We start from the raw sequence: 21,481 nt of genomic DNA, 5'->3' as shown, positions 1-21,481 counted from the left end.
TTCTCTCAGAGGCGTCAGCTCTGTCGCTTCATGGCTGTCGTGCAACCCCTCGAGACACACAATCTTCAGACTTGGCATCAGGAACTGTTCTCGTTGGTCCGTCCCCATTGAATGGGGCTGAAACATAACACAAATCGTGGCGATGCCGCACCTTTGGCTTGCAGACGACGAATCATGCGATGAAGGCGTGCATGGGATGAAGCAGGGTGACAGCCTCCTTTACAAGCTCTGTCAGGACTCAGTCGTTGCTACTGCGGTCTTTTAAGAGCCAGTCAGAACTTATAGTAAGGTACCTAGGTTACTTACGGACTCGGACTTTCATCAGATAAGCATCATGGTGTTCGCTTTCAAGCCTTGTGTGTCCGAAAGGACCATAACTTCTCCGTCCATCATGCCGTCCACAAAGCATTCTCCGATGCAGCTGTAGTATCCCGGTCGACCAATACAGGGGCGAACGACATACAATGCATTCCCTCCCAAGAAAGCAGCCACACGATCTCCCGGAACCGCAGCTTCAGGAAACAGGCCCAAACTACCTCGTTCGGTATTCCCACCTCGGCGGTCTCGACAAAGACATCGAATTGCGTCGAGTAGCCGAACACGTTGTCGGATGCGACGCTGATCGAGGTCTCTACCGAATTGATCGATTACATCCCAGTCGACACATCCCGATCGTACGTTTATGTCTCGATTGTTCTCATCGCTGGTAACATGTTTGGCATCAGCCACCAACGTTCTGTTGAAGGCTTCGTCTGAAAGTGAGTGGCAACTTGCTCTAAGCTCTCCTGCCCAACTTCTTCGAAGACCTGAAGGTAAGGTCGCGTCCTCTTCACGGCCGCTTGTACTGGTCAAACAACGGATGGTATCGAAGACGAAACCGTCTATCCTCAAAGTTTGTCCACTAACGCTTAAGGCTATGTTAGTACCGGGACATGGTTCGTAAAGCAGGTTGTAGTCTCCGTGTAAGAGGCCTGTACTGTTCAAAGGGCGAATACGACTTGCGATCCTCCAGTCTGGGACCCAGGACGGAAGGAAGCGTTCACTTGGGTGATTATTCTTTTGGTTTGCATCGCCTTTATTTGCGCAGATGTATCCAAGAATTTCCAGGCCACGGCCATTGAGAAGCAGATACTCGGTCAGATCCACGTAAACATCCCCGAGCTCTTTTGTACAGTCTATCGCTGTTAGACTCTCATCGCGTGCCATGTCTACGTCTGAAGCATGGGGTAGGGCAGCGAAAATCTTGTCACGAGGATCGATACAAGAGGTTAATCGTAGATCCCGGACGACAGCAGCCAGCCGTGCCATTGACACGCGGTGGCGAACGAAAACCTCCTGCCTGTTGTTATATGCATTGAGCAGGTCCAGCAACGGTGAGCCCACGCTTGAGCCACGAGCAACGATTAGCTGGAAACGATCAGGCACCTGCCGATTACCCCCGTAGGTTGTGTGAAAAGCATTGAATGCTAGCAGATGAGGCCACGAGAAACAGTACCTGCCGCAGTAGAACTTTACGTGCGGCAGTGTCACTTCTTGGTGAACCCACGTTCGGGACCAGTAGCGTCGCTTGAGTAATTCAATCAGGGCCTCCCATGCCAAAAGTATATCGTCTTTTGATCCAGTTGCGAAAGAGGGCTGCTGGTGCAAGTATTGTAGACACCATTCGAGATTCGCCTTCTGCTTTTGGGCGTCCAGCACATGTATTGGAATTTCCACTAGAGCCTCCAGCAGTCGCACTGCCTGCTGAGTTCGCTCCTCGTTGGACGGCAGCCCAATCCAGGACAGCACGGTCTCCGCTCCCTATTGGTAAGTCAGTTGGGGTAACACGAACAGGATGAGATGAGCTGTCTATTCCTTCGCCAAGGGAAAGTACCTCATAAAGTATTTTCATGAGCCTCACTTGCCTCGCCCGTTCCTCGAGATCCTCCTGATTGATGCAGATGGCATCTACCCAGAATAAGAGATCCTTCGATTGGACGAAGTAGTTCAAATGACTGCAGCATGTCAGGTACCCATACATCGCATCGCCGAACATAATAAGTTTACCGCAAAGCCGAGTACAGGCTGTCGCGGATCAGCATCGGGGTGCTGTTCATGGAAATGACTGGACGATTGCCACTAGGTTCTTCCACTCCTTCATCGTCCCAACAGTAGGATAGGCAGGCGTACGGAGGCGCATGTTCAATGTCGTACTCGTAGAGCGAGCACTTCATGCCCGTATCATCGAGAAACCTCAGGAGCCGAACGGAACTCAGCGGTAACGGCCTGTAGATGGCTGACATCTTCGCTATTGATGAGTCAATGTCATTGCCCCAAGCTGAGGTTGAAGCCATCCCCAAGCTGCAAGATCCCGCAAAGAGCTTCGGCCCCACTGTGAGTGCAGTGGTGGTCTGCACGAGACTTTGGTTTCACAATGGCTTCCCCTGTTAAGAAGTGATGAACGGTCCAACATGCTGACCAAGATCCAATTCAGCAGTAGACCCGTTAAGTTGACATCTGCACAGTCTGTGCTTTGCTGTTGGCGAAGTAGAGAATGTTGACCGATCCATCACTGAATGTGAGAAAGCAGGCTGAGGCGCTCGCCGGACAACTAACTAATTACTTCCAAGGGCAAGTGCTCATACCAACGCACGTATGAAATCGCTGACATACCATGTTCAGCCACGAGGAGTAATGTTGACTTCCGCAATAAATGCCAAACATGTGAATGATCTACTTCTCTCAACTAACATAAAGTCTCGACCGTTTTTAGGACTCTGCGTGGGCACTCTCAGCTCACTCTTTACGAAGTGGATATGACATTCTTCATGAGAACAGCTCTCATTACTGCCGGGCTATCAACCCGTCTCGTGCTTGCTACTCCACGAAACGTTCCCCCTAAGATCTCAGGCGACGTTCAGGTCCTAGGCCACACCTACGATTCCGGCTTTGGACAGCCAAATACATCGAACCCCAACGACCCTGGATTCGTAGGCATTGGTCACCCAAGACGCTCTGAATTTGGTCTTTAACTAGCGATGTTACACAGTACTCCGATGGAGGGGCAGGTGGTCTGGTCAACGGCTACCACATGCTTACCCTCAGTGATGCCAGGGTATACGGCCGAGGCGGCTTGGTACATACTGTCTACGCCTTTACCGATCCTGCAAGTTTCCTTTCATGCCAATTCGTGCTTGGAACCCATTCAGCTGACACCATGACAGGACAGCCCGACCAACATCACCATATTAGGAGACTACAAGGCCGATCCTCACTGGTTCTTTGAAGGCAATGGTGCCGGCCAAGGCGTAGTCCGATCGAATCCATCTGATGCCTGTCAGAACGAGAACTTTGGTCCGGCGCCTAATACGATGATGGTACCGTTGGAGGAAGGCAGCACTACTGGACTCAACGTTTGGAGCATCTACTGTGGGACCGTGCAATATAATACTCTCATTGAATGGGATGCCACAGATCTCGCGGGTCGTGTTGCCAACAACGAAAATATTCCAAACACTAGAACAGTGGATCGTCTATTCAACGTGAGAGACCCAGCCGTCTCGATAATATTCGACACGTTCGCTGACCAGCACCAGGCTTCTCAGCCACTGTATGGCACAGACGGTTTTGCGATCGACGACAAATACATCTACCTCGTCGCCCGCAACGATGCCGACTTCAAAATTGCTCGTGTTGAGAAGGACAAGCGAACAGATATCAGCCAGTACAAGTACTACTACCCGACTGCAGCTCAATGGAACGAAACGATCCCAGCCCCTGAAGACTCGTCCCCAGACGTCAACTTCTTCATCGGCACGGATCCCGGCAACGGTGTGCAATTCGGCTCAGATCTCTTCTTCTCGCCGTACTTCAATACATGGTTGCTCTCGTACTCGAGCGCTGCTTACGTCGGACTCTACAACTTAGCGTATTCCTCGACCGGGAATGTCGAAGGGCCTTATGAAGATCTCTCCGGGTTCTACGCCCCACAATTGGACGACGCATGCATGCAAGAGAGTCCAGGCCACTTGCCTCAGCAGGGCTATGCTCCTCCGGTCGTCTATCTCATGCACTCACATCCTGGGTATGATGCGAGCGGCAAGACGCTGGTTGTTGGGTGGATCAGCTGCAATGCAGTTACGAACTTTGCGAGGATCACGTTTCAGTAGCTGTCATGCATCTACAGAGGCCTTAATATGTATTTCGTCCATGTACTTATCGAACTTGAGAGCTGTATTGATCATGATGCAAGCATAGGGTTCCGATGGGTGCTAATGAAGTGAGACACGGACGACCACGTGAACGAGTGGACAAAGGCACAAATCAAAGACAATTGCAAGCAATGGAGATTGTGACCATAAGTTCCAGAAAGTTGTTGGCCCTTCGTCCCATTGTAATGTCTGATGCAAGCAAACACGCTGTGCTCGACATTAATATAGAATCCGTAGTTTATTGAACATCTACCTTCACTCATCCACATTCTGCAGCCTAGTTCAGCCATGTCCAAGCCTTATCATCGCGTCGGAGTAGGCTGTGGCGGTGTCTTCGAGTTCCCTCTCTCAACAGATGACGATGAACCAATCTACACCATCGGCACAACAGGCTGCAAGTACTGCGTCGGAATCTACGTTCCCCTGAGCGACACCAAATGCTTCGCCGCACACATCTTCGCCTGCTGCGACGACCCCGACGATCACAACATTCGAACAGCCAAACATGGTTATTGGGTTCCCAATGGCACTGAGGGGACAGAGCTTATCACGAAAGTTGGGGAGTTGCTGGATGAACATCTCGATGACTGTCTCGATGACGGTTACCTTTCGCCGGAACAGCTGACAGCCCTTGCGAGCCGAGCTATCGTTGTATGTCCATGTCTGAAAAAGAAGGTCGATGATGTCGACGAGCAAGAAATGGATGCATCCGGGGCGTACATCCTCGAAGCCTTGAATGCCTACTTCCACACCACCTTCACCGCCGAAAGCGCCCACGGCTTCGCAGTGAACCACAACACCGGCGAGTACGATCTCTTCAGATTCGCCGGATCAGGAGGGGTTGTCGAATTTGAGCCAGCGGGAGCAGAGGTATTCGCGCCGTTGAGTGGGTTCATGGCGTGGACAATGTGGCAGCCTGGTGGGCTTGGGAGCTTCGGAACGGGTTATAGAAGCTGAGATGGCTTCCGGCGAATGACTTTCTCACTTCAATTGCATGCCCTATTAGATGCATTTGATCCTATTGAATGTACCAATGAGGCAATTCTGAGAATCTTTGGGCGGTCAAGAATTCAGCTGCCTAGCGCCACGTTGACAAGGCTGACCAGACCTTCCCCTTTTCGATGTACGGCCGCTAGTCTCCTTGCTGTTCGCACTTGTAGCTGCAGCCACGCAAAATCAGGGTACTGTTCTTGCATTTACTAGCTCGCTGTTGCCCATTAATCTATATAACAGCCCACTCTACACCACACCCAACCCCCCTCTTCCAACAAACTCCAACCAAAACACCCCCCAAAAACCACCACAATGCCCCCCACCGCACCCTACACAATCGGCGTCCTAATCCAACCCAGCCTCCAACTCCTCGACCTCTCCTCCATCGACCTCCTCGGCATGCTCTCAAACACGTACCTCGACACCTGTCCACTCCCAGCCCCCCTCCTCGCCCTGAGCCACAAAAACGTAAAAATCCACTACATCTCCTCGCTAGGCTCCAGGGGCCTACAAAAATGCACCGCCGACGTGGTGATTCAATGCACGCATTCTCTGGACTCGGACGAGGTGGCGCCGGGGAAGCTGGATGTCCTGATGATCCCGGGCCCGGAGCCGAGGTATGTGCCTAGTGAGGTGGAAAGGGGATTTATAAGGGGGCATTATGAGTCTAAGCCGGCGAGGGGGAGGGGGACGGTGGTGCTGAGTGTTTGTACGGGAATTTTTGCTACGGCGTATGCGGGGATTTTGGATGGGGAGGTGGCGACGGGGCCGAGGGGGTTGCTGGGGGATTTGAGGAAGACGTTTCCGAAGACGAAGTGGGTGGAGAAGAGGTGGGTTGAGAGTGCGGGAGGGAGGATCTGGATTAGTGGTGAGTGAAGACCTAATCCGTGAGTTGAAATTTGGGCTAATGTGGCGTTGTAGCTGGAATCACCAACGGCCATGATATGGTCGCGGCGTATCTGCATTCGGACCATGCCAAAGCGCACGGCGTGTCGACGCAGCTTGCAGATCTGGTGCAGAGGATGGCGGATGTTGGGGGTAGAGGGCAGGAGTACGATAACAGCGGCGCGGGAGAGGGCGTTTGGTGGGTCTGGTTGATTCTCCGGAGTTTGTGGAAGGGGAAGAACAAATGATCGGTGAGGAATGATGGGTTTCCCGTTTGGTATATTCAGCGTCTCTGTGAGCCATAATACGTAAAGATACCTCTCAATTGTGCTGAAGTCGCTCACCAAGCCCAACTGCATCACAACTTCTCTTCCCAGAGATTACACCTCTCATTCGCCACATCGTCCCTCTGCATCCTGAGATTGCCGGTCGTGTTGAACACTTTCACTTGCGCAGCACTAGAGTACGCCGGCCAAGCTACAACATCTTTACCATTAGGATCGCCCGTCCTGGCGAAGTTGAGGAAATATCTTTGCATATTGACAGCGACTTGCACGCCAGCATCGTTGGACGAGGCGCCGCTGTAGTACGTGTAAGGGATGTCGGTGCCGTGGATGGCGGGCGGCACGGCGAAGAGGTAGGCATGCGTTAGGTTGTTGAAGGCCTGGATGGGGATGTTAAATTGAGTATTAATTTTAGCATGTGAGGGATTTACCTTGTCAAGATAGAAAGTGTTGCACGTAAAGACCAGTTCAGTGAGCGCCTTATCTGTCCTCCCAATCTGATCCGTGTAGCCCTGGCTTCCGTCAAAGACTCCTGGGTATATATTATTCGCGATGAAGTTGGAGATTACTCGCCGTGGCGACGCGGGCTGGGATCCAGCTGCCGATGACTTGCTTGAAGTAGGTGTCGTTCTGCACAAAGGGGTTGGTGAAGCCGATGCCCTTTTATCTGTATGTCAGCATCGCCATGATCAGCAGATCGATATTGAAAAGTCTCAACATACCTCATTAACATTATGCCCAACCACAACAGCAACACTCCGATCGAATTTCCCGTTCAAAAGCAACTTGGCCGCTAGATCCGGTGCAGACGTGCCATCTGCGGAAGGGCCATACGCGAATTGTCCATATGGAGCATTGTAGATCTGCTTTACATTCGCCACATGCACCGTCGTGAATGGCAACTGCCTCGCCTGCGCCACATTCGAGACGCCCGCCAGCTGCAAAAAGTTCGCATAGTCTGTGTTCCGTTGGCCATCGTTTATCTGGGGCTCCATGCCTGGACTTTGAATTATAGCTTTCTGGAAAGGGGCAGGTCCGTTGGCGCCACTGTATGCAGTGATTTGATGCATGATGGAGCCCCCTCCGGCACTCTCGCCGATGACTGTGACGTTTTTGGGGTTGCCGCCGAATTTGGAAATGTATGTCTGAACCCATTGGAGTGCGAAGCGTTGGTCGAGGAGCCCGCGTTGGCGTCGCCGCCGTCTTTGAGGAAGTTGTTGCCGGCGAGGAAGCCAAAAGCGCCGATTCGGTAGTTGATGGAGACGACCTGTCAGGTTGTACTTAGTAGACTGTTACGACATGGGTGGAGAAAACTCACAATAAGTCCATTTCCACCCTGCTCCTGATCCCTCACAAAGAACCCGGAAGGATTCAAATCTTTCGACCCAGAAACATAACCGCCTCCATAGATCTGGACCAATACCGGCACCGCAGGACCACCACTCCCTACACTATCCAGAACTTTCTTCGGGACATACACGTCCAAGAACAAGCAGTCCTCAGTCGTTCTCGCATCTGGAGTAGTATTCGGCGGTCCCGCAGGTGGAAAGTCAGAAGGATTGAACGTCGTCTTGCCTTGGCCGTAGTTGTATTGCTGCATGAATGAGCCCGTGATCGAGCCCCATGCTTCGCCTGCCTGGGGACATGACCAATGCTGGCCGCCCGTCTGGACTGCGGAGCGGTTTGATGGAGGCGCCTGGGGAGCTCTGAAGCGGTTGGCGCCGGTGGTGGAAGCAGCGTAGCGGACGTCATAGAAGAGGTAGACGTCGTAGGCGTTTGGTACGGTCGTTACAGAGGTTGCTTGCTGTAGATTGTAGCCTAGATCGATTACGGGCCCTGTCGCCGCAAGACATGAGGCTATGGACAGTGTAAACACTGCCGCTATAAGAGATGATGGAGCCATTGTAGGTAGTGGTGTCCGCGAAGAAGCAGCACAACGGGAAACTTGGCTAGAAGAAACATTGTCACTATTAAGGGAATTGCTCCTCCCCTCGCGCATTCAGCCTGAGCGTTGCCTCTGTACACATCTAACTCCGGATCACTCATCGCTCTGCATCGGACTCGATTGCCGCACATGAACTCTCGTCGTTCGCAGAGTTGCATGGCCCGGCTTTTGTTACGCATCAAGCTGTCGCATTAAGAGCTCTTGGAAGGTGGTTGAAGTCGAAGATCTCCACTCTGATCTCCACGGTACCTGCAGGACCGGCGACCGGATGGATTGCAGGAGCACCCATGCAACAATGCAATACAACGTTCTCCATCTTTTCGAAATGCTTTTTTGCCCGTGGAGAGAACACACCGCAGAGCACCAGATGTCATCATCTTCTTGAGTTCGGTCTGTCTGCCCGGTCTAGATTTTGTCACGGTTCGGTTTGGGAGGAGTCTGGAACTCTCTCTGTCTTGTTATTTGCCAGCCGTCCAGGAAATCCATGTGGAGTTTGACCACAGAGTTTGATGTCAAGGGTAAAGCCAGAGGTAGATCTGGCCAGGTAAGATGAAAGGCACGAAGAAGATGCCTGATGAATTTTGTAGAGTACGTTGCAGATTCATCAAAAGACATCCTTTGTGAGGTCTCATTAGTTCTAGTCAGTCCATCGAGCTCTGCAATCCAGTGAGCGCGCAACACTGAAATAACACGAAAAGTCCTCCCAAATACACCATAAAATGCAATGCTAGCATGCCCCTCATAATCGTTACATAAACCCAGTCCAAGAGGAAAGCTTTGCCATCACTCATATGTGAGCAAAAGTGCACCATGAAATGGCTCTTCCTATATTATCCACTCTCAAGCTGACATCTCGTGAATATGACTTGCCGGTCTCGTTGGAGTCTGATTCGATCGTTTCGAAGCCGTGTTTGCCAGTGGTGAGTATGAATGCGGCGACGCTACAGAGAGTGACGTTGACGGCCGTGAGTTTGGCCATTCCGAGACAGTTGTAGCAGACGTTGTTGGCCGTGATGAGTCTCCGCCACCTGGATGCCAGTAGAAGCCCACGGTGTAGCCTGCTAGACGCTTCATCGAATCTTCTTGCGGTACTTCTCCAATGAAGACATTGTGGCCAATTGCAAAAGCAAAGCAGTCTGGTCGTAGTTGGAGGACCTGGCAGCTAAGATGGCCGATGTGAAAGATCTGTCCGTCTCGAAATGCGCCTTCGAAGTGCTTGTTCCATTCGGGGCTTTGGCGATACTGGCGAGCGAACATGCGTTGGACACCGGAAATACTCTTGCCGGTGCAGATACGCGGCATTTGGCCCTTCTCATCACGTAGTTGGGTCCTGAGATACCATGACGAGGTCCGTTGAGCGCGTTCGGTATGTGTTTCGAGGATTCGCACACATCTGTACTGGTAATGGCGGATCAGTTCGAGGATCCTGTCGGCGGCAGTGGTCGAAATGGCGGCGTGGTATTGTTGGCTGTCCAAGACTGGATCGATAATGACGGCGTCCTTCGTGATGGGGTCAGCGACAACCCATTGCCAGGTGCCGGTGGATGTCTCGAAGATGGTATGGACGTGCGGCTCTTCGGGACTCGGGACAACTTCTGGCGGCTCCATGCGTGCAGAGTGGCAGATTGAGTTGGGATGGAGGCGGTGGCGTCGGGCCCCTAGCAGCGGCGGAGAGTGCCGAGCAGGATCCAGCAAAGCTTGTCTGGGTGAGCAGCAAGTGAATGTTCAAGGCGCAGCGGTGGTGGTGCAGAGCTGGTGGTGGTGCTGTCACGGCGAGGGAGAGGTGGTTTTTCGTCGACGTTGCTGGCGTCTCCTTTCTCAAGTCTGGTGCGACCGCGGAACGTGAAACAAGTCTCCGTCCTGAGACATTGCCGACCGGAGTGACCAGGATGCTCGGGAGCCGCCCTCCAATCACGACGTGCAATCTCGCGTGCAGCATGCTTCACCTCGCCTATGCGGCGCCGTACTTATATATCATCCATCTAATAACTCGCAAGGGCGACGATGGCCAGAGATGTGTGCAAACATGTTCCCCAGACGCAACAACCATCCTCCATGCCATGGACCGACGCCTTGTCGCTCTTTCGGCAGCCTGACTGGACTTGGCTATGATGCCTCACACACCGGCAGATCTGCTTTCGTCGCCTCCGCCGCGAAGCAAATTGTGTCTGCACATTTCATCAGTCTGCCGTCTCCAGCGTGTCGCCGGCACACCCTCTGCTGCTCACCGATATATCTGCCACACCCCATCTTCGACTCGTCGCTGCCAGAATGCCTCGCAGCACAGTTCTCTGATCAAGACATTTTCTCCGGCCGACCTTGCGTACTCGCGCATACTGAAATATACTTCTGCTTCTCGAGTCCCGCGGTGCACTTTGGCAGTGATGTTGTGCAGTTCAAAAGCCAGGTCTGCCGTTGGATAACCTTTGGCATATTGCTCGGCGCCGTCGGCAATGTTGTTTGGAGATCCCGTCATGATCAAGTTGGGGTGGACGTGCTTTCGGAACAGGTCAGACTCCAGACATTGTGATCCGGCCTTGAAGTCGGCGGCGAGTGCGCGAGTAAGATGTTCGAGATATGCGGCCGTCGTCTGGCCTTGAGGTATCCACGGACTGGCAGCGCCGTCACTCGACGCTGCTTCTGATTGATCAGGACTGTGAGCGTCCAGTAACAGCGGACCTCCTTGCCCCGATGCGGCGAATGTAGGACCGTGGTCTAGGCAAGTATGCTGCTCAACCGGCGAGCAGCAAGCTCATGTCCCACCACGGACATGTCTCCGGGGAGCTTCAAAGTTGCCTACAGGATAATACGCGCCGTCGCTGCTGGTCTGCGAGGTCAACAGGTGGCTTGGAGACCCTGAAGCCAACATCATGCTTCTGCAACTCAATTCACCAGCCCGTGAAGAATCCTCCACCGCGGACAGAGGAGTGCCTACGCGAGGGTAAGTCAATCGTTTGTGCCTGTGTCATCAGTAGCATACCGGTAAACTTTCCACACCCACCCATCTTCCACAGACCGTGCCCAGTGCAAGATGGAGACACCTTCCCTACTGAAGCTCTTGCCGTGCACCACCCCTCGTTCATGAACCGTCATAAACACTACCGCCCTCTTACCGCCCTTCTGAACCTTCACCGAAACATTGGTCACATCGTGTAGGAAAACCCCTCCACTTTTGGTGTGCGGTTCAATAGCATGGAAAAATTCCTCGCGGTTGCCTACATATGGGAACGGGCAGTCATGCTCTGCGGAATCCGCCATCTTGAAATCCTGATGCAGATGCCGTAGGACGAGCGGCAATGACTTTATGCTTGGATTGTGAAGTTCCGCCGCGATTCGCAAGGTTAGGTCTTCTAAGTATGCTGCTGTCGACTGATGATCTTTCTGCCACTGGGTGTCTACAGAACCGTTGGGCTCCCGGTTCGTAGAGGCTGGTGGGCGGTGGTCTTGCTCCGTCCGCGGGACGCAGGCATTCTGCATCACATCCATTGAATAAACAGGTATATGGCTTGAAGGGTAAAGGGCGCATTTGCTGACTTGTCACGGCGTATGAGCCTCTTTCAAACCGCCTGCCCAAGATATAAGCTTGGAAAGGCAAGTCGCAGCAGTGGATAGTAAAGCTGCTTTAAAAGCTACTCGACTCAGTGCATGCACTCAATGCTGGGATTCAAGAGCCGGATGTCCAGTCAGCGGCAGGCATATCCTGGCTACTCGTGTTACAAGCAATGATCCAATAGTCACCGCCCTGCGGTAGTGGATCATTGCTCAAAAGCAACACGAGTAGTATTGTATGAACAACCAGAGAGCGGATCGATGTACTTCAGAAATATAGTTGACTTGTTACGAGGCGAACTCTGTGGCGCTGGAATGCGACTGACAAAGCTTTCCATGGTGCTTGCAGATGCTATAAAGGTGAAAAGAAGGTGGCCGTGTAGTCAAAGGCTGCTTTCGAGACAAAGGGCGCCAGGATCGGAATGAACGACAGCCTGTATTTGCTCTCGACTTCTCCGGGGAGGATTCATCCCCTGCCAGGACTAAGTACAGCATCGAAGTGCCACGACACTCTGGTGAGGCATTGGTCTATCTCTCTGGCCCGTCTTTCTGAACCATCAGTATTCCACACAATGCTCGCACGTGCAGGCCACATCATCGATATCTTGGCGCCCAGCGCCACTGGCCGATCGAACTCTCGGACAGCTTCGTGTGCCATCATCGTGCGACTGTACGAGGCATCAAACTGCCTCAAAACGCTCATCGCGATGACGAGTGCAGTCCAGAGAGTAAATGCATGTCGTGCATGCAATTGGTCGGTTTATGAATAGCAGAGCGTGCGTAATCCTGCCTCATTTGCGATCAAAACGCCAAGCTGGATTGGGAAGCCACGGCTGATCGGCGTTTGGGAGTTCAACGGCTGCTGACTTCACCCTTTCTCGACTTCACCTCTCTATCGACCATGGTACAAGGCTGGACTTCTAGCATTTGCGGAAGATCTTCAAAGTGAACGCGAATATGAGCTCACTGATTATAATCATTCTCGACGGATGGCTCGCATTGAGTAGAATGCATCCACGCGCCGAAGCATTACCTCCTTTACCCGGCTGAAGGCACGTCGAAGGTTTGCAGCAAAACGTGAGCGTTGAGATATAGCAGCCGTTTACCATGCGGATCTGCACTAAATGTTCGACAACAAGACGGCAGCTCAACTTCTTCGCGGGATGCGGCATGAAACGACCTCCGTACGAATATGAATATACCCCAATCGTCGCCGCGCTCTCAGACCTGTCGGAGGTAGGTCAACTCATCAACCTCGCAATCATTGTCATTGTCGTCGTCCTTCCTTTGACTATCGCTGGTCCTTCGTTCATCCAGTCACAGTCAAAGCGACACAACATCAACCGCCAAAATGCAGACCTTTACATCACTTCTTATCAGCTTTCTTCTGGCCACGGTCACTTTCGCCTCTCCGATTTTCCCGGCAAGGCCTATTCGCAAAGACCTGAAAGATCTTGGACATTCTGTTGGCAGCGTCGTCGAGGACGCTGTTACTTCACCTGAGGAACCTGAGAGTTATAACAAGCCTGCTTCTTCTGGATGGGCTGCACCTTCAACTTGGAAGGGCGACAAGGAATGGCATGCTACTGGCAAGGTGCCAGCTCCTTCTGCACATGTGCCTGAGCACAAGGCATCGCAATGGCACGCCACTGGTTTCGCTGCACCTTCAGCACATGTTCCTGGACAGCACGCCCCCCAGGGAACTGGCGTTCCACACAAGATGCCAGTCGTGAAACCTGAGAATGCCTCTTTCCCCGCCCCTACCGCCCCACAGTCTGCTCACGGGACTGGATATTCTCACAAGGTCGAGCTCTCCACCGGATTTGTTCCACAAGCAACCGGCTTCCCTCACAAGAAACTTCAAGTCAACTCCACCGTCGGCGTTTGGCTATCAGGGGCCGCTCACCCATCTGGTGCATTCAAACCGTCGGGTGCCGCTTGGTCATCCATTAAGACTCTCTCTACCGGCGCTATTTCTGTCCCTTCTGGCAGCAAGCCCGACTTTAAGATCAACGCGACCAGCGTTCGGCCTTTCGCCACCGGCACAGCTTTCTCGACACCGAAGCTGTTCTCGACTGGCACCGCCTTCACTGTTCAGGTTCCCTCGGGAACTGCACCATCGGTCCCGTCCGCCGCCAATGCGACCACTCCAGCGGTAGTGCTTCAAACTGCGCCCACTTCCATCGTCCTCTCCACTGGAAATTTCCCGAGCCTGCCCAGTAATGCGACGACCGCTCCCGAACTTCTGACTGCGACACCATCTTCGATCGCCCTCTCGACCGGCGCAGTTCCTAGCGTGCCTGCTCCGGGTGTGTCCGCAAATACTACCACTGCTGTTCAGCTCTTGACTGCTTCCTCGCCATCTGTCTCTTTGGCGACGGCTCCAACTTCTATTGCACTGGCCAACACGACTCTGTCTTCGTTGGCTTTCCCCACGGCGCCTTCGTCCTCGGTTGTCCTTGCAACCGCACCAACCTCCCAGCTTATTATCCCAACTGCGCCTTCGTCCTCGATTGTGCTCGCAACCGCACCATCTTCTCTAGCAATCGCAAACGCTACCTCAGTCCCCGTCGAATTGGCAACCGCTTCCTCGCCTTCGGTTGCACTGTCGAGCCCTGCCGCTAATTTGACCACACCGACCTTCCCAAGCGCCACCGCGCCTATCTCCAAATCTATGGTGCTCGAGACTGCTCCGGTGGGCGAGTTGTACCCCAGGGTTTCAGCATCATCCATTGCGTTCAGCTCCCCCAGCGCTGAATTGCCCTCTGTCAAGGCGCCAGCCTCGACTGGTGAAGTTCCTCACTTGCAGGCCTCTTTCACCGCACCAAGTGGCATCGCTCCATCTGCTCACTTCGAAGCACCGGCCTCAACCGGCGTCGAAGCTCCTCACAAGACTGTTTCGCCGGCCCCTACTGGCGAGCTCTCACATCCGACGGAGAACGCACCCTCCGTTACGAGCTATTCTCACATGCACATTGCAACGGCACCTGCAGAGGTCATTCGACCCTCTGAAATTTCCTCTTCCACGACATGCACCGAGTCCACTGCCGCCCCGTCCGCAGCGGCTCCATCCTCTCCAGCCTTCCAGCACTCCGCCGAGACGAAGGAAATCGTCCACAAGTCTCCCGGCGCTCCTTGCTCGCCCGACGAGAAGCTTCAATGCAAGGGCGAGTCGATGTACGGTCACTGCCAGTACAACGACGGCCACTGGCGCTGGTACTGGACCGACGTCAAGGATGGTCACTTCTGTAAAGAGGGTGCCATCCACAAGGACTCCAGCAGCTGGAGCTCTTCCTCCTGGTAGAAGCGCACTTTGATATCCGCTTGATATTACTGTTTTGAACTGGATTGCCCAAGCATGGCGTGGCGTAATCACTGGAAAATCACCTTCACGATACTACCTACTTATTGACCTTCACGGATTACGAAAACCCAGACAGATTACTACTTGCTGCTTTTGAGCAAAAGGATTTTGACGACTTTCTGCCCGATCTCGCCCCGGGGGGCTATGAGAACAACATCAATGTATAGACCTTAATGTTTTGACGGGAATTTTTGAGATTACTTTTTGGCAAATCGGATGGAAACGACGAACGGTGCTTGGGCATTTGGGAGTTTTTCTGATTTTGATAGTCTTGCAGATGTTTTTTGGATATTGGAAATGACCGCCTGCAACGATCCAAGACCTTGTGCTTTACTTGCTCTTTTCCCCGTCGTCCTCTCTCTAACATACCCATCCCCCATCGACGTTATACACAGCGCCCGTCACAAAGGAAGCCTCGTCGCTCAACAAGAAAGCAATCACATTCGCGATCTCGATCGGCTCTGCCCTTCGCTTCTGCGCGGTAACCTGGAGGCCTCGTTTCACGTGCTCGGGGTCCTCGCCTCGAGACATCGGGGTATTGACAGATCCTGTTCGAGACAGAAGTTTATCAGACACAATAGGTGAGAGAGTGATAGACGCGGATGAGACAACTAACCAGGCGACACACAATTCACCCTAACATGCTGATTCTCCTTCGCAGCCGTCCTCGTCAATCCAATAACTGCTGCTTTCGAGCCACAGTACGCTGCGTTACCTGGAGCGCCGAATTGGCCGAAGGTGCTGGCTGCTGACACCTACAGCTTTTCCGTCAGCCTCGTCTTTCGTTCTGGGTGTAGAAGATGGGAACGAAGACTCACGATACTCCCCTTCTCCCCAAGCTCCCTCAACTGCGCCCTCAAACAATTAAACACTCCCCGCGCATTCACCGCGAACGTCAAATCCCAATCCTCATCGCTCATCTCAGTGATGTTCTTGGCCGGTCTGATGATCCCGGCCATGTTCACCGCTCCATCCAGTCGACCGAAACTCTCTACAGTCGACTCAATCCAGTAGTCTACGGACGCAGAGGACGTGACATCACAGACGGCGTGCATATGTCTTTCGAGACCTCCCTGGAGGGAGGACGTTGCGGTTTGGAGCGTGGTTTCGTTTATGTCTGCGAGGGAGATGATGGCGCCGCGGCAGGCGAGGAGTTGGGCTGTTGCGAGGCCCATGCCGGAGGCGGCGCCTGTTATAGCGATCTGGGAGGGTTCTGTTCAGTTACTTGTCCTGTCTTTTGATGATTGCTAAGTAAACTTACAACTTTGCCTTCGAATGAGGATGTCATTGTGAGGTTGCCTGTCGCTGATTGTGACTGCAGCGAGGCTATTGGTGCTTGGGCCGACGACGTTGAGTATCAGAAGGTCAGAGATATGGACAGGAGGACCTCCACTTGTCGAGAGCTCTTGAGGACCCACATGATTTTGGGTTTTGTTCAAAGAGGAAGGCTACCCCAGCCTTGTACCAGGATCTTGTTCGCGGTACCGAAGCAGCTCTTCCAGATTGTGCAGGTCAGCTCTTTGCAGCGACAGATTTCTTCGACTTCTGCTGCTCGGTCAAGGTACCGTAACCCCGGTAATCGCACCAGCCTGCTTCTCCATCCACACATCCTTGATACTAGCCAGCTTGGTAGTAAAAAGGGGCAGTCCGCTATCTCGTGCGGCTCTCTCGAACCACTCCAAGAACGATGACTGCATCGTCGGCTCCTCGGCTTCGCATGCCGCTACATGAGCTGGCCAGACAAGTCTCATCGACGCAAAACCTCTCTCTGTGTTCGAACCTTCATACCGCAGCAAGCAATCTCGAACGCTCGAAACTTCGTGCTGGAGCATCGAACGATCGACATCGTGAATCTTGCGATAGAAGAATATGACAAGAGCATGATACGTGGCTTCGATGAGATGGGCCAGACCTGTGTTCGGAGTTGGAGTTGGAGGGCGCTGGAGCAAAACCATCCTTTCGATGGCCTTGGCTCTTTTCATAAACGTCTTGAGATCGAGATTAACTGGAGCGTCTTCCAGCTCTTCGACGTCTCGCTCTCGCGATAGCCTGATGATCAACGAGACGAGGAGTAGATGCACTTCTGGCACGCCAAAGATCTCGGGGTAAAGCGTCTCGAGCCACGTCCCAGGGATCTGCAGATGCAGGTCATTCTCGCCAGACTCGCGATCTTTCAGTACAAGCATGTCCGTTTCCAGATTCTCCCATCTACTCAGCCGGAAGGACAGGCTATCTTTGCTATAGGCACTGGCACCACTGTCCTCGATAACCCGTCGTACATGGTGGTAGTACTGATTCGCAGGATTTCGAACGAGGGTGCTCTCGAAGAAGATCCTCTCATACGCGTAGCAATGATGTAAGAGTCTGACTTTCCTCGATTTCCTGCGATTCAGCCCTCTCATGCGGATGAATTTCTCTGCCTCCAGGAGAAAGTACTCGGTCTGGTCTTGCTGTCCGGCCACGATCGACATCTGTGCCATGGTAAGGAGAGCCATCAGTTTCGTCTTATACTTGGCTTTCTTCGGCCTGTCATATGCAGTCTCCAAAGAAGCCTTTGCGTGTTCGTAAGCCTTTTCCCGGTATGTATCGCTCTTTCGTGCCCAACTGTTGGAGTCCGAGGCACCGCTGAGGCTGGAAGCACTGATCGCTAGAGTTCCGTAGAAGACGCACAAAGTAGCTCGGTCCACCTCATCCTGTAATGCGAGTCCAGCAAGGCAGTTCTTGACCAGTGGGACGAATAATATATGCCATGGAGTCTTGCTATGATGGAACGGCGTCATGGCTTTCAGAACATTATTCAAGTAGTGCTTTAGCAAGACCCACGCACTTTGTGGAATGTCGATTTGGGCGCAGGTCACGGGCGTGATGGATCGGGAGATTGTGAAGTGGCTCTCAGGGCGAGTATCGCTTGAGTTGCACGGCCTGGTATTGTCTGGCGCCAGGAGCGGCATGTGAAAAGGTTCGAAACGCATTGTCGGATCAAAGTTGTCGGGGTCTAGGTTGGTGAACCCATCAAAGCCTGTTGCAGCGTCCCAGAGAGCCAGGTCAAGTTCGTAGGCGGAACTCTCAATCAAAGAGTCCAACGCAGCCTGCGTGTTGGGGGACATCAGGGTGTTGACAGCATGTGGCACTTCCTCATCGACAGCATCAATTGCGCCAGCCACTGCACCATGAGCGACCACACAAGGCGGTGAGTCTGTACCATCCGCGTGGGACTCGCTCAGGACTCTGAATGCTCCGAACGGACCATGATGGATATCAACCTCTTCCAGATCTGGAATGCCTTCGCACTGACTTTCGATCTTCGAGATGTGAAAATGTGCCAAGTGTGAAGGCACGAGCGACACGATCTTTTCGGTCATTTCCACTCTTTGTGCCAAAGACAGCATCGTTCGTCGGTAGCGAGGGGCTTGCCCTCCGGCCACGACATCGTCTGAGTCGAAGGAAAGGCTCGCTTCGTACCCACATACTATACCTGCTTCTCTGCACCTGGAACAAATGGGTCGAGCTTCGTCACACTTGATTCTGCGGCCGCGACACTAGAGTGACGGCTGTTAGCGAGGTGTAGACAGCCTTGCTTGATTTGAGACGTACGGTGGCACATCCACCAAATGAGCGTGTTCGCTTGCCATTGCCTGCGCTGCTGTGTGTAGCGCCCTCCATCTGGAATCAAGCAAGACATCAGCGCTCGATGAGTGCTGTCACTTGCTGCTCGTGCGGAGATGGGAAAGTCATAGCAGATTAGTGCTGATCACACGTTGTGTTTCTAGATCTTGTCGGCGGCAAAGCTCAAGTCTGATAACGAGAAGGAAAGCTCTTTTCATATAGGCAGGCGTCGGCATCTGACGGGCCGAAGTTCTTCCTGGCCGAAAACTGCCTCTTTGAGAAGCGTCACATGACTGCCTCGCTGTCATTGGTCGAATGTCTCTATCAGGAGTCCAGCCTTGCCGACCACTGTCGAAAGCGCTTCTGTTGCTCTCGGGTCCTTATCTTCGATAACTCCCAAGCAGCAGTGCCGCGAGGTCTGGATGACGCCTCCAGGATACTTGATGATAAGCCACGGCTGGGCGGACAGCTTTGGCGCGTAGAAAGGAGACTTCATAATGGACGTGATGCTCCCTCGTAGTCCGTCTCCGTACTGTAGAACCATCGTTTCATCAGTACGTGATACGTGGTCTTTTTCAGAGCTTTACTCTCAACATGGCCTCTTCAACGTCCTCACATGGTCACATATACGCGACATACAGCAAAGAGAAGACAACAGACAATGTCAACGACCTCACACAAGTGGAGAGCTGCAAGGTCGGAGAGACCATAGCCACACACGCCGGCACCAATAGACGTATCAAATCTCGTCATGCTCAAATGATAGCCATTGGAGGCTCTATCGGCACCGGCCTTTTCGTCGGTTCAGGACAAGCTCTCGCAATGGGCGGACCTGGCTTCCTGCTCGTGGCATACTGCTTGACCTCACTCCTCGTGTATGGTGTCGTTACTGCGGTCATCGAAGTAGGCGCATACCTACCTGTTGAAGGGGCGTCCATGGCATACTACTGCGGCCGATATGTTTCGAAATCACTTGGATTTGCTTTGGGCTGGTTGTACTTCTACTCGTTCGGAATCAATGCCTACGAGATCACGGCTGCTAGTATCGTCATAAACTACTGGCCGAATGATGTTCCTGTTGCGGTCTGGATCACAATCATGTTGGTCATTATCGTCGCCTTGAACTTGTCTCCGGTGGCTATCTACGCGGAGACAGAGTTCTGGTTCGCGGGAATCAAGGTGATAATGCTCATCGGCCTCCTCATACTCTCGATCGTCCTAATGTTGGGAGGTGGTCCTAACCACGATCGAATCGGTTTCGTTATTGGAACAACCCTGGTGCCACGAAACCGTACCTCGTGGCTGGATCTGGAGGAGAGTTTACATCCTTCTTGTATGTCTGGGTGTTCGCTGGCTTCAGCTTTTACTTTGGGCCAGAGCTCATGATCTTTATGACTGGCGAGATGTACAACCCGAGGAAGAATCTTCCGACTGCGGCCAGGAGATTCTTCTATCGACTGATTGTAAGGGTTTCATCAAGTCAAAGATATGACCTCAAGACGTGCTAACCAGATTCCTAGTTCTTCTACGTCCTGGGAGCAATAGCCATTGGTGCTATCTGCAACTCCAACGCGAAGAGCCTGACTTCAGGACAAGGCAATGCCAATGCTTCTCCTTGGGTTGTAAGTGCCATGCTCATCGTCCTAGATTACAGACGTAGTTACTGATGAGAGACAGATCGCCATCCAAAACGCCGGCATCTCGGTCCTCCCATCCGTTGTCAATGCCGGCATCCTCACAAGCGCCTGGAGTGCCGGGAACTCATACCTCTTCATGAGCAGCAGAGCCCTCTTCTCCCTCGCAGTCGCTGGAGACGCCCCTCGTATCTTCGCGAGATGCACCAAATACGGCCTGCCGATATACGCCGTTGCAGCAAGCAGCTGCTTTTGCCTGCTTGCCTACCTGAATGTCAGTTCGCAAGCCGGCGAGGTCTTCAACTGGTTCATCTCTTTGACCAATACGGCGGGATATACCTCGTGGGCGGTCTGTTGTGTGATATTTCTACGCTTCCGGAAGGGCTGCCAGGCTCAAGGAGTCGAAGTCGCCTATTCGTCTCGCTTTCAACCATACGCTGCATGGATCTGTCTCCCGACCTTCGTCTTTCTGCTGCTGTGTAACGGATTCACGGTGTTCTATCCAGGGCGCTTTACGGCAAGCTCGTTCTTGACTACGTATTTAGGAATTCCAGTATTCTTGCTCCTATGGATCGGACACAAGTTGCTCTTCAACAGGAAGGAGAAGTGGATGTATGCACCAACGGAGCTAGACCTTCACACCGGGCTTCGCGAAGTGGAAGACAGTGAAGAAATGCAGGTCAATGAGGAAATCGATAATGGAGGCAAGCCAGGAAATAAAGCGATCAAGGCCGTGAAGGCTATTTGGGAGTGAGAGCTATTGTTACTTGTTACGTTACCATGGTGTACTGTACACACACAATAAACGATCACACTTGACCGACCACGCATAAACGAATGCTACTGCCCTTGAAAACACCTATGTCGAGGACGTAAGACCCTCCCGCAAGCAACAAAATGACACCGAGCATTGGCAATAGCTGATTTCCTCGAGAAAATCATAGCTGACTGCTACTATGCAAGAAAATGCAAGAAAAGGGTAGAGAGCGGAGTACTGGATCCCAAAAATGCAATGGAAAAGTGCTAGGACC

At 52.8% G+C, this 21,481-nt stretch overlaps 9 protein-coding genes across 9 annotated transcripts; 4 read left to right on the top strand and 5 right to left on the bottom strand.

Annotated features, from left to right (window-relative positions):
• Positions 1 to 321: 321 nt before the first annotated feature.
• On the bottom strand, positions 322 to 2,282 carry M409DRAFT_23071 (uncharacterized protein; the record flags this gene model as incomplete). Its single annotated transcript, XM_033806618.1, has 3 exons — positions 322 to 1,800; positions 1,874 to 1,994; positions 2,047 to 2,282. The coding sequence occupies 3 exons, from the start codon at positions 2,280 to 2,282 to the stop codon at positions 322 to 324; spliced, it is 1,836 nt and encodes a 611-aa protein (XP_033667317.1).
• Positions 2,283 to 2,795: 513 nt separating this feature from the next.
• On the top strand, positions 2,796 to 4,148 carry M409DRAFT_54778 (uncharacterized protein; the record flags this gene model as incomplete). Its single annotated transcript, XM_033812823.1, has 3 exons — positions 2,796 to 2,969; positions 3,029 to 3,094; positions 3,204 to 4,148. The coding sequence occupies 3 exons, from the start codon at positions 2,796 to 2,798 to the stop codon at positions 4,146 to 4,148; spliced, it is 1,185 nt and encodes a 394-aa protein (XP_033667316.1).
• Positions 4,149 to 4,478: 330 nt separating this feature from the next.
• M409DRAFT_23069 (uncharacterized protein) lies at positions 4,479 to 5,147 on the top strand (the record flags this gene model as incomplete). The annotated part of the gene is made up of 1 exon (XM_033806617.1): positions 4,479 to 5,147. The coding sequence occupies one exon, from the start codon at positions 4,479 to 4,481 to the stop codon at positions 5,145 to 5,147; it is 669 nt and encodes a 222-aa protein (XP_033667315.1).
• A 348-nt stretch (positions 5,148 to 5,495) lies between these two features.
• On the top strand, positions 5,496 to 6,316 carry M409DRAFT_23068 (uncharacterized protein; the record flags this gene model as incomplete). Its single annotated transcript, XM_033806616.1, has 2 exons — positions 5,496 to 6,051; positions 6,105 to 6,316. The coding sequence occupies 2 exons, from the start codon at positions 5,496 to 5,498 to the stop codon at positions 6,314 to 6,316; spliced, it is 768 nt and encodes a 255-aa protein (XP_033667314.1).
• Positions 6,317 to 6,426: 110 nt separating this feature from the next.
• On the bottom strand, positions 6,427 to 8,613 carry M409DRAFT_66507 (uncharacterized protein; the record flags this gene model as incomplete). Its single annotated transcript, XM_033816964.1, has 6 exons — positions 6,427 to 6,732; positions 6,784 to 6,884; positions 6,922 to 7,012; positions 7,075 to 7,497; positions 7,671 to 8,188; positions 8,547 to 8,613. The coding sequence occupies 6 exons, from the start codon at positions 8,611 to 8,613 to the stop codon at positions 6,427 to 6,429; spliced, it is 1,506 nt and encodes a 501-aa protein (XP_033667313.1).
• Positions 8,614 to 9,137: 524 nt separating this feature from the next.
• Positions 9,138 to 9,905, bottom strand: M409DRAFT_23066 (uncharacterized protein; the record flags this gene model as incomplete). The annotated part of the gene is made up of 1 exon (XM_033806615.1): positions 9,138 to 9,905. One exon carries the CDS (start codon positions 9,903 to 9,905, stop codon positions 9,138 to 9,140), a length of 768 nt encoding a protein of 255 aa, XP_033667312.1.
• A 508-nt stretch (positions 9,906 to 10,413) lies between these two features.
• Positions 10,414 to 11,555, bottom strand: M409DRAFT_23065 (uncharacterized protein; the record flags this gene model as incomplete). The annotated part of the gene is made up of 3 exons (XM_033806614.1): positions 10,414 to 10,465; positions 10,526 to 10,937; positions 11,411 to 11,555. The coding sequence occupies 3 exons, from the start codon at positions 11,553 to 11,555 to the stop codon at positions 10,414 to 10,416; spliced, it is 609 nt and encodes a 202-aa protein (XP_033667311.1).
• Positions 11,556 to 15,570: 4,015 nt separating this feature from the next.
• M409DRAFT_66506 (uncharacterized protein) lies at positions 15,571 to 18,873 on the bottom strand (the record flags this gene model as incomplete). Its single annotated transcript, XM_033816963.1, has 5 exons — positions 15,571 to 15,758; positions 15,827 to 15,965; positions 16,029 to 16,412; positions 16,818 to 18,749; positions 18,805 to 18,873. 5 exons carry the CDS (start codon positions 18,871 to 18,873, stop codon positions 15,571 to 15,573), a joined length of 2,712 nt encoding a protein of 903 aa, XP_033667310.1.
• Positions 18,874 to 19,105: 232 nt separating this feature from the next.
• On the top strand, positions 19,106 to 21,204 carry M409DRAFT_66505 (uncharacterized protein; the record flags this gene model as incomplete). The annotated part of the gene is made up of 5 exons (XM_033816962.1): positions 19,106 to 19,335; positions 19,458 to 20,071; positions 20,134 to 20,279; positions 20,337 to 20,438; positions 20,494 to 21,204. The coding sequence occupies 5 exons, from the start codon at positions 19,106 to 19,108 to the stop codon at positions 21,202 to 21,204; spliced, it is 1,803 nt and encodes a 600-aa protein (XP_033667309.1).
• Between the last annotated feature and the right edge of the window lie 277 nt (positions 21,205 to 21,481).

Source organism: Zasmidium cellare (genome assembly GCF_010093935.1).
Source record: "Zasmidium cellare ATCC 36951 unplaced genomic scaffold M409scaffold_18, whole genome shotgun sequence".
Classification (NCBI taxonomy): Eukaryota; Fungi; Ascomycota; class Dothideomycetes; order Mycosphaerellales; family Mycosphaerellaceae; genus Zasmidium; species Zasmidium cellare.
The sequence above is the reverse complement of the archived record's forward strand: the minus strand, read 5'-3'. Positions and strand labels throughout refer to the sequence as shown.